The sequence below is a fragment of the Lynx rufus genome, unplaced genomic scaffold, assembly GCF_022079265.1.
Source record: "Lynx rufus isolate CCGP_SWC_20201006 ecotype Redwood Valley unplaced genomic scaffold, mLynRuf1.p SCAF_28, whole genome shotgun sequence".
NCBI lineage: Eukaryota > Metazoa > Chordata > Mammalia > Carnivora > Felidae > Lynx > Lynx rufus.
In genome coordinates this window covers 1,932,392-1,946,429 of record NW_025814843.1, presented here as the reverse complement: position 1 = coordinate 1,946,429, position 14,038 = coordinate 1,932,392, and the positions used below count along the sequence as shown (strand labels likewise).

Here is a 14,038-nt window from a genome sequence, read left to right as displayed (position 1 = left end):
AAATCACGGAGCCGCCCGGGCGCCCCGGACACAGAGCTTTTAAAAGTAAAGATCCCCAGGCTCCGTGTGCCTCTCCCCTCCTCTGAACAGACCATGAGCCCATCTGACATGGGGGAGACAGAGGCCAAGAAGGCGATGAGACGTGCCGGGCCCCCAGCTTGTCCGCACAGACGCTCAGTGAACTTCCCGCGAAGCCTGCCTGTTACAGAGAGGCCCTCCTCCTCCTCACTTTGTAGACTGAGAAGCCACTGCCCAAAGAGAAGGGGGCTTGGTCAAGGTCCCAGATGAATCTACCCCAGGGCTGGAAGGAGGGCCCCGGGGGACACCCGGCCTCCAGGGGACACGATACAGATGCCTCAGGGACCTGCCAGCCCAGTTCCCACCCCCGGTGCCCCCCCTGGCTGGCCGCCCACCGCAGGCCTCTCACCCATATGCCCACAGCCAGGTTCAGGGCGAAATACACGGTGATGACGATGAGGTCGGTCACGCTCAGCTGCGGGCTGGGAGCACGGGGGTCGCCGGTGGAGTTGTCCGCCTCCATCCCGAGGCAGGCGCCAGCCCTGAGCAAAAGGAGCTAACTGAGGGCCAAACCGGGTCAGAAAGGGCTTCCCGGCAGGCAATAAATTGATCATTAAACCGAGCACGATGGTGGCATCTCCAGCCCACAATGTGGCCGCGTGCTTGAGAGCGGCTTCAAAGTGCGGCTCGGTGTCCTCCACCGCCCCCCCCCTCCCAGTGGGGAGCAAGTCCAGACCGTGAGAATGGGGGAGAGCTCGAAGGGGGCTGGAGGAGGGGAGCCCCCCTGCACTCAGAGGGGGTTTGGGGAAAATAAAGGGGAGGCCTGGCTGGCTCAGTCAGTAGAGCGTGCGACTCTTAATCTCAGGGTTGTGAGTTCAATCCCCACACTGGGCGTGAAGTCTCGTGACTTGACCTGTATTTAATTTGTATAGGAAGCATGGCAGGTGGGGGACAGATGCCTCACCTCCGGGGACATCAGGCAACCATGCCCTGTGGCCATCGGGCCACGAGTAGCCTGAGAGGGTCTTGGAATGGCGACCCCCTGTGTCACGTGGTCCACTTCTAGCCACGACAGACAGTCCCAGCCCCAGAACGTCCCAGTACTGAACAATAAAGTCCTGTTGCCAAATTCTGTGCTTTCTTTATCTAGACTTAGTTGAAACAATCCCAAGCCCCTCATTTGACCATCTGTTCGGGTCCCCGTGGTCCCCTCGGGACATCCACGGAAGGTCACAATATCTAGCAAGTGCCTGCCAGGAGCTGAGGACAATGCTTAGCTTAGGTGATACCATATCGCAGGCAAGGAATGGAGGCCAGGAGGCTGAGCCGTCGGTCATTATCTAGCCCCGTAAGGGACCGAGCTGGGATTCAGCTCCAGATCTGACCCCAGAGGCTCCCCATTGGTGGCAGTGAGGGCTCTGACTCCATCTAGGGTCCTAGATGCTTGCTCACTAATTAAGTCATCATGCACAGCCTGGTGGATGTCTCCGACATGGCCCGTGGCTTTGCAAAACATTTGAAGTTTAACCAGGACGCGCAGCTCTTCCAGAAGTGTTAATGAGTGAGCAGCAGCCCCCGGGAACACACTGACCCGCAAAACCCAGCTCTGCCTGTTACTCGGTAACTGGGGGTAGACTGTTTAAAGATTACATGCAAAACTAGACAGAGGAGAACAATTAAGTCACTGTTTATAGTAAATTCGGGCGGGCTTAGACTGCCCCCTCCCCAACCACCCTCACCGTCAGCCAACTAGCCTCTCGGATGGTGTTGACTTTCCAAGCCATTGCCGAGAAGCATATCATGAATCAAAAGATCACTTTATACGAGTCAGAAGGACCCAACTGGGTACTGTCCAGATTTTGTAAGCCAGCCGCCTAAAGATAAGGTGGTTGAAAAATAGTATTTGGTCCCCTCTCCTCAGCCTGGGTCTCAGAAGGAAACAAACCACCGAGGGATAAAACCCCCTGCCCTCTGATAAAAGTTCTGGGGAAAAGAGGTCATGAGGAGCACATGGGTGGGACGGGGAGAGGGTGGCAGTGAAGGAGATGAGAAATTCCACACGTAAGCCCAATCACATTCCACATTCCCACCCCGTCCTACCCAACACGACCACATGCAGATCAAACTCTTCTGGCCCAGCTCACCCAGGACAGAATACGGGGCCAGCCTAGCCAAGGAGCCGTCCGTATCACACCCTATAAGCCGCATCTATCCCAAGAGGAAGCCCTGAGCTCATGTTTTCCACTACGACCAACTCCATATCTCTGGATACCAACTGGATGTCCTACAATTTGACTCAACTGTCACTACCTACCTGAGTTACTGCAGACCCCACGGGTTGAGCCCTCAGTCTGCCAGGACTGTGCCCCACCTCAGATGCCAGGCGCAAATCTTAGGCCTCCCATACTTCTGGCTGACCATCTATAAATGTTGGAAGGTCCCATGATCCCTTTCAAAGATGTCATAATTTGCTAGATGGCTCACAGAACTCAGGAAAACATTTACAATTACCAGTTGATGATAAAGCTTCTTATAAAGGATACAGATGAACAGCCAGATGAAGAGGTACATAGAAGTGAGGTCCAGGGGCGCCTGGGTGGCTCAGTCGGTTAAGGGTCCGACTTCAGCTCAGGTCATGATCTCGCGGTCCGTGAGTTCGAGCCCTGTGTCGGGCTCTGTGCTGACAGCTCAGAGCCTGGAACCTGTTTCGGATTCTGTGTCTCCCTCTCTCTCTGACCCTCCCCCGTTCATGCTCTGTCTCAAAAATAAATAAACGTTACAAAAAAAAAAAAAAAAAGAAGTGAGTTCCAGAACAGACCAAGTCCATGGGTGTGTTCACCAACCTGTAACTTCCTGAACCCTATTTGTTCTGTAGGGGGTTTTATGTAGATTTCTTCACCTAGCACGATGGATTCTATCACTGGCCACGGATGATTAACTCAAGGCTAAAAGTTCCAACCCTCGCATCATGCCTTGGTCTCGTCATCAGTTCCCGTCTTGAAGCTCTCCAAGGGCCACTGAATTGTACACCTTAAAATGTTGAAAATGTTGTGGGGCACCTGGGTGTCTCCGTCGGTCCAACTCTTTCGGCTCAGGTCATGATCTCGCGGTTCAGGAGTTCGAGCCCCACATCAGGCTCCGTGCTGACAGCTCAGAGCCTGGAGCCTCCTTCTGATTCTGTGACTCCCTCTCTCTCTGACCCTCCCCTGCTCGTGCTCTGTTTCTGTCTCTCAAAACATGAATAAATATTTTTTTTAAATGTTTAATGTTGAAAATGTTGAATTTTATGTTATGGGCATTGGTACCTTGATAATAAAAAATAGACTTATGGGATTTAGAAGGCTTCAGAGGTCTTGGTATTATGTACAGATGTACTAAACCAAGGTAAAATCCTGTAACCATTAAGAAGTTTCTCTTCAGGGATGCCTGGATGGCTCAGTCAGTTAAGCTGCTGAGTCTTGACCTCGGCTCAGGTCATGATCTTGTGGTTCGTGAGTTTGAGCCATGCATTGGGTTCTATGCTGACAGTGTGGAGCCTCCTTGGAATTCTCTGTCTCCCTCTCTCTCTGCTCCTCCCCTGCTCGTGCTCTCTCCCCCCCCAACGCCCCCCCCCAAAAAAAAACCTTAAAAAAAAAAAAAAAGAAGTTTCTCTTCAAATATGGGTTGCCTGGTGGCGCCTGGGTGGCTCAGTTGGTTGAGCGTCTGACTTCAGCCCAGGTCACGATCTCACGGTCCGTGAGTTCGAGCCCCGCATCAGGCTCTGGGCTGATGGCTCGGAGCCTGGAGCCTGCTTCCGATTCTGTGTCTCCCTCTCTCTCTGCCCCTCCCCAGTTCATGCTCTGTCTCTCTCTGTCCCAAAAATAAATAAACGTTAAAAAAAAAAAAATATGGGTTGCCTGGGTGGCTCAGTTGGCTGAGTGGCCAACTTCAGCTCCGATCATGATCTCGCACTTCCTGAGTTCAAGCCCAGCCTCGGGCTCGCTGCTGTCATCACAGAGCCCACTTCAGATCCTCTGTCCTCCTCTCTCTCTGGCCCTCCCCTGCTTGCACTTTCTCTCTCTCAAAAATAAAGAAGTTTCACCTCAAATAAATAGGAACACAATTATAATTGGGATCTTAATGCCTGACTCCCAACAATGGATAGATCGTCCAGAGAATCAATAAGGAAACAGCAGATTTGAGCAACATTATAGACCAGATGGACCTACCATACACAGAACATTATACTCAACAACAATAGAATACAGATTCTTCTCGAGTGCACATGGAACATTTTCTAGGGTAGACCATATGCTAGGCCAGACATATGTTAGACAAAACAAATCTTAGCAATTTCAAGAAAACTGAATTCATACCAACTATCTTCTCTGACCACAAGGGCATGAAACTAGAAATCAATAAGGAGAATACTGAAAAATTCATGAATATGTAGAAATTAAACAACACTCTCCTGAACAACAGTGGATCAAAGAAGACATTAAAGGGGAAATAAAAAAACAAGTACCTTCAAACAAATGAACATGGAAACACATCATACCAAAACTTATGGGATGTAGTGAAAAGCCGTTCTAAGAAGGAACGTTATAGCCACAAACACTTGCATTAAGAAGTAAGAATGAGGGGCGCCTGGGTGGCTCAGTCAGTTAAGCGTCCGACTTCGGCTCAGGTCACGATCTCACGGTCCGTGAGTTCGAGCCCCGCATCAGGCTCTGGGCTGATGGCTCGGAGCCTGGAGCCTGCCTCCGATTCTGTGTCTCCCTCTCTCTCTGCCCCTCCCCCGTTCACGCTCTGTCTCTCTCTATCTCAAAAATAAATAAAAACGTTAAAAAAAATTAAAAAAAAAAAAGAAGTAAGAATGATGTGGGGAGCCTGGGTGACTCAGTCGGTTAAGCGTCCAACTCTTCGTTTCGGCTCAGGACAAGATCTCACAGTTTGTGCAATCAAGCCCCACGTCAGGCTCCATGCTGACAGCGCGGAGCCTGCTTAGGATTCTCTCTCTCCCTCTCTCTGCCACTTCCCCACTCTCTCTCCCTTTCTCTCAAAATAAATAAATAAACTTTAAAAAAAAAAATGATGAGCACCCGGTGATGTGTGAAAGTGTTGAGTCACTGTATTGTACACCTGAAACTAATAAAACACAGTATGTTAACTACTGGAACTCAAATGAAAACTTAAAAAAAAAATAAGTAAGAAAGATCTCAAATATGCAACCGAACACCATGCCTCAAGGAACTAGAAAAAGAAGAACAAACTGAGACCAGTTGGCAGGAGGAATGAAATAATAAAGGTTGGAGGAGAAATCGGTGAAATAGAAAATGGAAAACCAGTGGAAAAGATTAATTAAACTGAGAGTTGGATGTGAAAAGATAAACAAAATTGATGAATCTTTAACTAGACTAACCAAGGAAAATAATAGAGAAGACCCAAATCAACAGAATTATAAATGAAAATGAAAATGAGACAGTACAACTGATACCACAGAAATACAATGGATCCTAAGAGGCTATTATGAAAAGTTACACACTGAAAAACTGGGCGACCTAGAAGAACATGAAAAAAAAAATTCATAGAAACATACAAACTACCAAGACTGAATCAGGAAGACAGAAAGTCTGAATAGACTGATTACTAGTAAGGAGATTGAATCAGTAATCAAAAAGCTCCAAATAAAGAAAAACCCAGGACCAGAAGGCTTTACGGGTGAATTTTACCAAACAGTTAAAGGATTAACACCGGTCCTTTGCAAACCCTTCCAAAAAAGGAGGAGGAAACATGCCCAAATTCATTTTATTAGGCCAACATTACCCTGATTCCAAAGCCAGAAAAAGACACTACCAGAAAAAGAAAACTACAGACCAGTATTCTTGATGAATATAGACGCAAAAATTCTCAATAAAATACTAGCAAACAGAACTTAAGAGCACATTAAAAGAATCATTTACATGATCGAGTGGAATTTATACGTGGAGTGTAAAGAAAGTTCAACATAATGCAAATCAGCCAATGCAATACATCACATTAATAGAACGAAAGGAAAAATCCTATGATCATCTCAATAGATGCAGAGAAAGCATGTGACAAAATTCAATGTCCATTCATGGTAAAAACTCTTAACAAATTAGAGATAGAAGGAACTTCCTCAACATAATAAAGACCGTGTATTGATAAGTTCACAGCTAACATCATATTCAAGGATGAAAGTTTGAAAGCTTTTCCTCTAAGACAAGGGTGCCCACTCTCGCCAATCCTATTCAACATAGTACTAGAAGTCCTTGCCAGATCAGTCAGGCAAGAAAAAAAATAAAAGTCATCAGCATTGGAAAGGGAGAAGTAAAATTGTATTTGCAGATGACATGATTTTATATACAGAAAATCCTGAAGGCCATCAAAAAACTGTTATATCTAATCAACAAATTCAGTAAAGTTGCAGGATACAAAATTAACATACAAAAGTCAGTAGTACTTCTATATGTTAACAATGAATTATCTGAAAAAGAAATTTTAAAAACGATCCATGCACAATAGCATCAAAAACAATCAAATACTTAGGAATAAATTCAGCCAAGGAAGTGAAAGAGCTCTAGTGTGAAAATTAAGACACTGATGAAAGAAATTGAAGATACAAATAAATAGAAAGGTATCCCATATTTATGGATTGGAAGAATTAATATTATTATTTTTTCAATTTTAAATGTTTATTCTTTTTTTTAATGTTTATTTATTTTTCAGACAGAGAGAGACAGAGCATGAACGGGGGAGGGGCAGAGAGAGGGAGACACAGAATCTGAAGCAGGCTCCAGGCTCCGAGCTGTCAGCATAGAGCCTGGCGCGGGGCTCGAACTCACGTACTGTGAGACCATGACCTGAGCCGAGGTCGGATGTTCGACTGAGCCACCCAGGCACCCCAATTTTATTCTTGAGAGAGAGAGAGAGAGTGCACGTAAGCAGGGGCGGGGGGGGGGGGGGGCGCGGGGCCAGACAGAGAGGGAGACAGAGGATCCAAAGCGGGCTCATCGCTGACAGTAGAGAGCCCTATGCGGAGCTCAGGCCCATGAATCCTGGGATCATGACTTGAGCCAAAGTCAAGGGTCAGAAGCTTAAATGAGCCACCTAGGTGCCCCAGAAGAATCAATATACCACCAAAACCATCTCTAGATACCATGGCATCCCTATCAAAATTCCAATGGTATTTTTTCTTTTACAGAAGTACAAATAACAATCCTAAAATGTATATAGAAGCACAAAAGACTCCAAATAGCCAAAGATCCTGAGAAAGAATAAAGTGGGAACCATCACACTTCCCGATTTCAAACTTTACCATGAAGCTAGAGTAATCGAAACAGTATGGTATTGGCCTAAAAACAGACAAATACGTCAACGGAACAGAATTGAGAGCCCAGAAATAAAACCAAGCAAATATGGTCAACTGATATTTGACAAGTGAGCCAAGAATGTGCAAGGAAAGACAGTGTCTTCAATAAATGGTGCTGGTAAGTTGGAAATTCACATGTAAAAGAATGAAACTCGACCCCTGTTTTTCACCACTCACAAAAATTAACTCAAAATGGGGGCGCCTGGGTGGCTCAGTTGGTTAAGTGTCTGACTCTAGATTTCAGCCCAGGTCATGACCTCACGGTTCATGAGTGCGAGCCCTGCATCAGGCTCCGCGCTGGCAGTGTGGAGCCTGCTTGGGATTCGTTCTTTCTCCCTCTCTCTGCCCCTCCTTAGCTTGCTCTCGTCTCTAAGCAAATAAATGAACTTAAAAAAATAATAAAAAACAAAACAAACAAAAAACCCCCCAAAAACAAAAATTAACTCAAAATGGATTAGAGACTTAAATGTAAGACCTGAAACCATAAGACTCCTAGAAGAAAACACAGGAAAAAAAGCCTCTTGACATGGGTCTTGGCAATGATTTTTCAATATGACGCCTAAAGCATAAGCAACAAAATCAAAAATAAAAAAGCGGGACTACGTCAAACTAAAAAGCTTCTGCACCGTACGAGAAACAATCACAAAGTGAAAAGACAACCTATAGAATGGGAAAAACATTTGCAAACCTGCATCTGATAAGAGGTTAATATCCAAAATACACAAAGAACTCATACAACTTAATAGCAAACAAAACAAAAAACTCCACAAATAATCCGATTAAGGGGTGCCTGGGTGGCGCAGTCGGTTAAGCGTCCGACTTCAGCCAGGTCACGATCTCGCGATCCGTGAGTTCGAGCCCCGCGTCAGGCTCTGGGCTGATGGCTCAGAGCCTGGAGCCTGTTTCCGATTCTGTGTCTCCCTCTCCCTCTCTCTCTGCCCCTCCCCCGTTCATGCTCTGTCTCTCTCTGTCCCAAAAATAAATAAACGTTGAAAAAAAAATTAAAAAATTAAAAAAAAATAATCTGATTAAAAAATGGGCATGGGGTGTTGGGTGGGGGAGATGGGCTAAAGGGGTGATGGGTACCAAGGAGGACACTTGTTGGGATGAGCGCTGGGTGTTATACGTAAGTGATGAATCGCTAAATTCTATTCCTAAAATTATTATTACACTCTATGTTAACTAACTTGGATTTAAATTGTAAAAACAAACAAATGAATAAATAAAATTAAACATGGGCAAAAGACCCAAATAGACAAACAAATGGCCAAAATGTACGTGAAAAGATAGTCAACATCATTAGTCGCTAGGTCCATGGGTGGAGTGCTTTGGGGTTCTTATCCTAGGGCCAGATTGGTCAATTCAAAACAAGAGAGTGGGGTTTTGGTAAGCCCCACAGGGGTCTTATTTAAGGGGTGTATAAGGCATATGGGTGCTGGGAGGCAGGGGAGACTCTTGATAAGAAGGGCTATGTCTACCGTATAGAAACACAACTGAATTTTTGGTTGGTGGTCTTCCATTCTATAGCTAGGCTGAACTTGTTAGTGCTAATCAGGTTTTTTTGTGTGTGTGGATTCTTGAGGATTTTTTCTGTATATGACATTAGGTCATCTGTGAATGGAGTTAGATTTACTCCTTCCAAGTTGTATGACTTCTATTTTATTTCTTGCCTAATTTCTCTTCCTAGAACTTTCAGTACAATGTTGAACAGAGTGGTGAGAGAGGATATCTTGTCTTGTTCTTGACTTTAGGGTAAAACTTCAGTCTTTCACCACTAAGTATAATCTTAGCTGTGGGTTTTTCTTTTTTTTTTTTTTTTTTTTTTTTAATTTTTTTTTTCAACGTTTATTTATTTTTGGGACAGAGAGAGACAGAGCATGAACGGGGGAGGGGCAGAGAGAGAGGGAGACACAGAATCAGAAACAGGCTCCAGGCTCTGAGCCATCAGCCCAGAGCCAGATGCGGGGCTCGAACTCACGGACCGCGAGATCGTGACCTGGCTGAAGTCGGACGCTTAACCGACTGCGCCACCCAGGCGCCCCAGCTGTGGGTTTTTCATATATACTCTTTTTCAGGTTGAGAATCTCCCTTACTAGTCCTAGTTTGTTGAATATTTTTATCATGAAAAATCCTGTTGGGTTTTTTCAAATGTTTTTTTTCTGCACTCATTGAGATGACCGTGTGTGGAATGTCCCCCTTTATTCTATTAATATGGTATATTACATTGATTGATTTTTGTACGTTGATCTACCCTTGCATTCCTGGAATAAATACCACTTGGCCATGTGGATAATCCTTTCGATATCGTACTGGATTTGGTTTGCCAATATTCTGCTGAGGATTTTTTTCTATTAATATTCATAAGAGATATTGGTCTATAGCTCTCGTTTCGTGTGGTATCTTCATCTGGCTATGGCATCAGGGTAATCCTGGCCTCATAGGATGAGTTAAGAAGTGTTCCCTCCTTGTCGAATAGTTCGCTCAGGCTGCCCTGATAAAATATCGTAGAGTGGGTGGCTTAAACCACAGAAATTTATTTTCTCACAGTTCTGGAGGCTAGAAGTCCCAGATCAAAATGTCAGCTGTTCTGTTCCTGGCAAGAGTCATCTTCCTGACTTGGGGATGGCTACCTTCTCTCTGTATCCTCACACAGAAGGGAGAAAAAGAGCGAAGGAGAGAGAGGTTCTGTCTCTTTCTTATAAGGACACTAATCTGTTGGATCAGGGTCCCAACATTATGACCTCATTCAACCTTAATTACCCCCACAAGTCAGCATCTCCAAATGCAGTCATATTTGAAGATTGTGGCTTCACCATATGAATTTTGGGAGGACGCAAAAAGTCAGTCCATACCCTCCTCTTTAATTTTTTGGAAGAATTTGGGTAGAATTGGTGTTAATTCCCCTTTAAATGTTCTGTAGAATCCACTAGTGAAGACATTATTACTGGTCTTCTCTTTCTTGGAGTTTTTTGGATACTGACGCAATCTCCTAATTTGTTACGGCTCTATTCAAATTTTCTATTTCTTCTTCTTGAGTCAGTTTGGGTAGTTTGTGTGTTTCTGGGACCTGTCCGTTTCAGCTAGGTTATCCAATTTGTTGGTGTGCTTATTCTCTGAGTGTTGTCTTATTATTCTTCTTGCTTCCATAAAGTCAGTAGTAATATTCCCACTTTAATTTCTGGTTTCGGTAATTTGAGTCTTTGCTATTTTTTTCTTAGTCAATCCAGCTAGAAGTTTGTCAATTTTGTTGACCTTTTCTTCTTCTTTTTTGTTTTTTTACGTTTCTTTATTTAGTTTTGAGAGAGAAAGAGAGAGAGAGAGAGAGCGTGCGAGTGGGGGAGGGACAGAGAGAGACAGAGACACAGAATCCAAAGCAGGCTCCAGGCTTTGAGCTGTCAGCACAGGGCCCGACGCGGGGCTCGAACCCACAAACTGTGAGATCATGACCTGAGCCGAAGTCGGACGCTCAACCGACTGAGCCACCAGGCGCCCCTATGGTAATATATTTTTAAAACGCTTATTTATAAATAATATTTATTGGGGGCCAGAGGCCAAAAAATAAAATTTTATTTTTCAAGTTTATTTCTTTATTTTGAGAGAGAGACAGAACACGTGGCAGAGAGAGAGGGAGAGAGAGAGAGTCCCAAGCAGGCTCTGCAGTGCAGAGTCCAATGTAGGGCTCAAAATCATGAACCCGGGACATCATGACCTGAACCAAAGTAGGACACTTAACTGACTGAGCCACCCAGGCGCCCCTAAAAATGAAAACATTTTTAACGTATTATGTTAAACATTCTTATTTGTATTTCTGTCACCTAAAGTCTTACTGTTCACAAAAACTAATGCCATTGTGCACGGCATGGTAACCACTTTGATAACGAAGGTGTTATTTTGGTTTCGCACATGTGAGTTGATGTGTTGAAAAACTTCACTCACATTACAACTTTAGGGGGGGAAAAATCTCGGTGCCATCCCCACCTCGGCCCAGTTGCTACCATTGCAATACAGCTAAACCACACGCAACATGCCCTCAATTTTATTTTGTTTTCGGGGAACCATGCAGAAGAGCCTAGAGCTTTTTCTGTTTAGCACCTTGTACCAAAGTAATGAAAATGAGTATGGTGATCACATGCGCACATGTACAAAATCATTAACTCTACAAAGATACATCTTTCCAAAGTTACAGGAAAAAAAAAAAAAAACTTAAAGCATGCATTTCATTCTTTAAAGGGCTGCTGAATGGTTCCCCGAGAAAAGGGTGGCTGTTTCCGAAATCAGCAACTGCTGATGAGGATTTATTGGCACAGATGCGACCAGCATGTTTATCGGCAAGTCTTCCCCATAATCGCAGCCAGTGCCCGGGGGATGGAAACTGACCGTGTGGTGGGGATGGAAATTGACCCGTGTGGGGCCGCAGGCCCCTCGCCGTCTTGGAACTCCGACCACAAGGACATCCGAATGTTTACGGACACGAATCTGGGTTCTGTGAGCATCCTTAGCGTGCTGCTTTATGCCATTCACCTTTTTACATCCAGGAACCAGGAAGGGGAAAGGCTCCTCTTCTCCTCCGTCCTCACACATGTTGCTGAGGATGGCTTCAGAGCATCGTGACGGAGCTTTCCATGGTCCGGGCTCATCGCTGTCCCGCTCTTCATAATCCACCTCCTCCTGGCGGCCCTCTACCCGTTGGGAGTGCTGCTGCAGAATGAAGAGGAGGGGGTGATGGGTGGGGTCACGGGGGCAGTGAGGCTTCCCCTGCGGTGGCATGGTGGGGTGGACATATTCCTTCAAGACACTGAGCTGGACAAGGTCGGCGAGAACTTCGGTCAAATCTTCTTCTTTGGGGACTCCGGCTCTCGGCGGGTGACGTCCGTCGTGAATCTATTCGTGTAACCGAGAACAACATAGGTTGGCTGCTGTAATTCTTGTTGTTCTAAAACACTTGGATCTGGACTGCATTGGGCGAAACTGGCCAACTGGCAGTGTCCCCCGCAAGCAATTTTTAGTGATTTATTTTTAAAATTTAAGTATAATTAACATACTTTGTTTCATTAGTTTCAGGTGTACGGTATAATCATGCAGCCATTCTCTGCATTACTCGGGGCTCATCATAAGTGTATTCTTAATCCCCTTACCTATTCCACCCATTCTGGTAATCACCAGTTTCTTCTCTGTATTTAAGAGTCTGGTTGGTTGTTTGTTTCTTTTATTTGTTTTGCTTCTTCAATCCCACATACGAGTGAAATCCTATGGCATTTGTCTTTCTCTGACTGACTGATTTCGCTTAACATAATACTCTTTAGATCCATCCCTCTTGTTGCAAATGGCAAGATTTCATTCTTTTTTACGGCTGAGTAACATTCCATTATGGGTGTGTGTGTGTGTGTGTGTGTGTATACCATTCGTATATATATATATATATATATATATATATATATATATACATATACCTACCCATATGTATATATATCTTCTTTATCCATCCATCTATGGATGGATACTTGGGTTGCTTCCATATCTTGGCTGTTGTAAATAACGCTTCAATAAACATAGAGGTGCATATATCTTTTTGAATTAGTGTTTTCATTTTCTTTGTGTAAATACCCAGTAGTGGAATTACTGGATCATACGGTAATTCTATTTTGAATTTTTTGAGCAATTTATTTTTTTATTTATTTTTTAATGTTTATTTATTTTTGAGAGAGAGAGAGACAGGGTGTGATCAGGAGAGGGGCAGAGAGAGAGGGAGACACAGAATCCGAAGCAGGCTCCAGGCTCTGAGCTGTCAGCACAGAGCCCGATGCAGGGCTCGAACCAACGAACTGCAAGATCATGACCTGAGCCGAAGCCGGATGCTTAACAGACTGAGCCACCCAGGCGCCCTTGTAAGAATCTTTAAAATCAGATAGAACAGGGGCGCCTGGGTGGCGCAGTCGGTTAAGCGTCCGACTTCAGCCAGGTCACGATCTCGTGGTCCGTGAGTTCGAGCCCCGCGTCAGGCTCTGGGCTGATGGCTCAGAGCCTGGAGCCTGCTTCCGATTCTGTGTCTCCCTCTCTCTCTGCCCCTCCCCCATTCATGCTGTGTCTCTCTCTGTCCCCAAAATAAATAAACATTAAAAAAAAAAAATTTTAAAATCAGATAGAACAGTAGAATAGTGAAAAATTAACAATACATTAATATTGACTTTTTAGTACATGTGCTGCTGAAATGAGCACAATATTGACTTCTTTATTTACTTATGTAGTTATCTTTAGTCTTCATGTGGACCTGAGTTATTTTATAGTGTCATTTCAGCCTGAAGGACTCCCTTTAGCAGATCTTGTAAGCCCGATCTACTAGCAATAAACCCCATCTGCTTTAGTTTATCTAGCAATATTTTAATTTCTCCTTCATTTTTTAAGAATTGTTTTGCTCCAGGGAGAGGGGTGGCGCCTGGGTGGCTCAGTCGGTTAAGCATCTGACTTCTGCTCAGGCCATGATCTTGAGGTTCATGAGTTCAAGCCCTACATCAAGCTCTGTGCTGACAGCTCAGAGCCTGGAGCCTGCTTCGGATTCTGTGTCTCCCTCTCTCTCTGCCCCTCCCCAACTCACATTTTGTCCCTCTGTCTCTCTCACTCTCTAAAATAAACATTAAAAAAAATTTTTTT

General features: G+C 44.7%; 1 protein-coding gene and 1 pseudogene across 1 annotated transcript in view; both read right to left on the bottom strand.

Annotated features, from left to right (window-relative positions):
* The window catches only part of SLC5A10 (solute carrier family 5 member 10), a 58,356-nt gene extending 57,815 nt beyond the window's left edge, over positions 1–541 (bottom strand). Inside the window, exon 1 of the mRNA XM_047089655.1 lies at positions 428–541. Coding sequence (XP_046945611.1) covers positions 428–541 — 114 coding nt within the window. The remainder of the gene's footprint in view (positions 1–427) is intronic.
* Positions 542–5,242: 4,701 nt separating this feature from the next.
* Positions 5,243–12,538, bottom strand: LOC124519691 (juxtaposed with another zinc finger protein 1-like; annotated as a pseudogene).
* Positions 12,539–14,038: the final 1,500 nt, after the last annotated feature.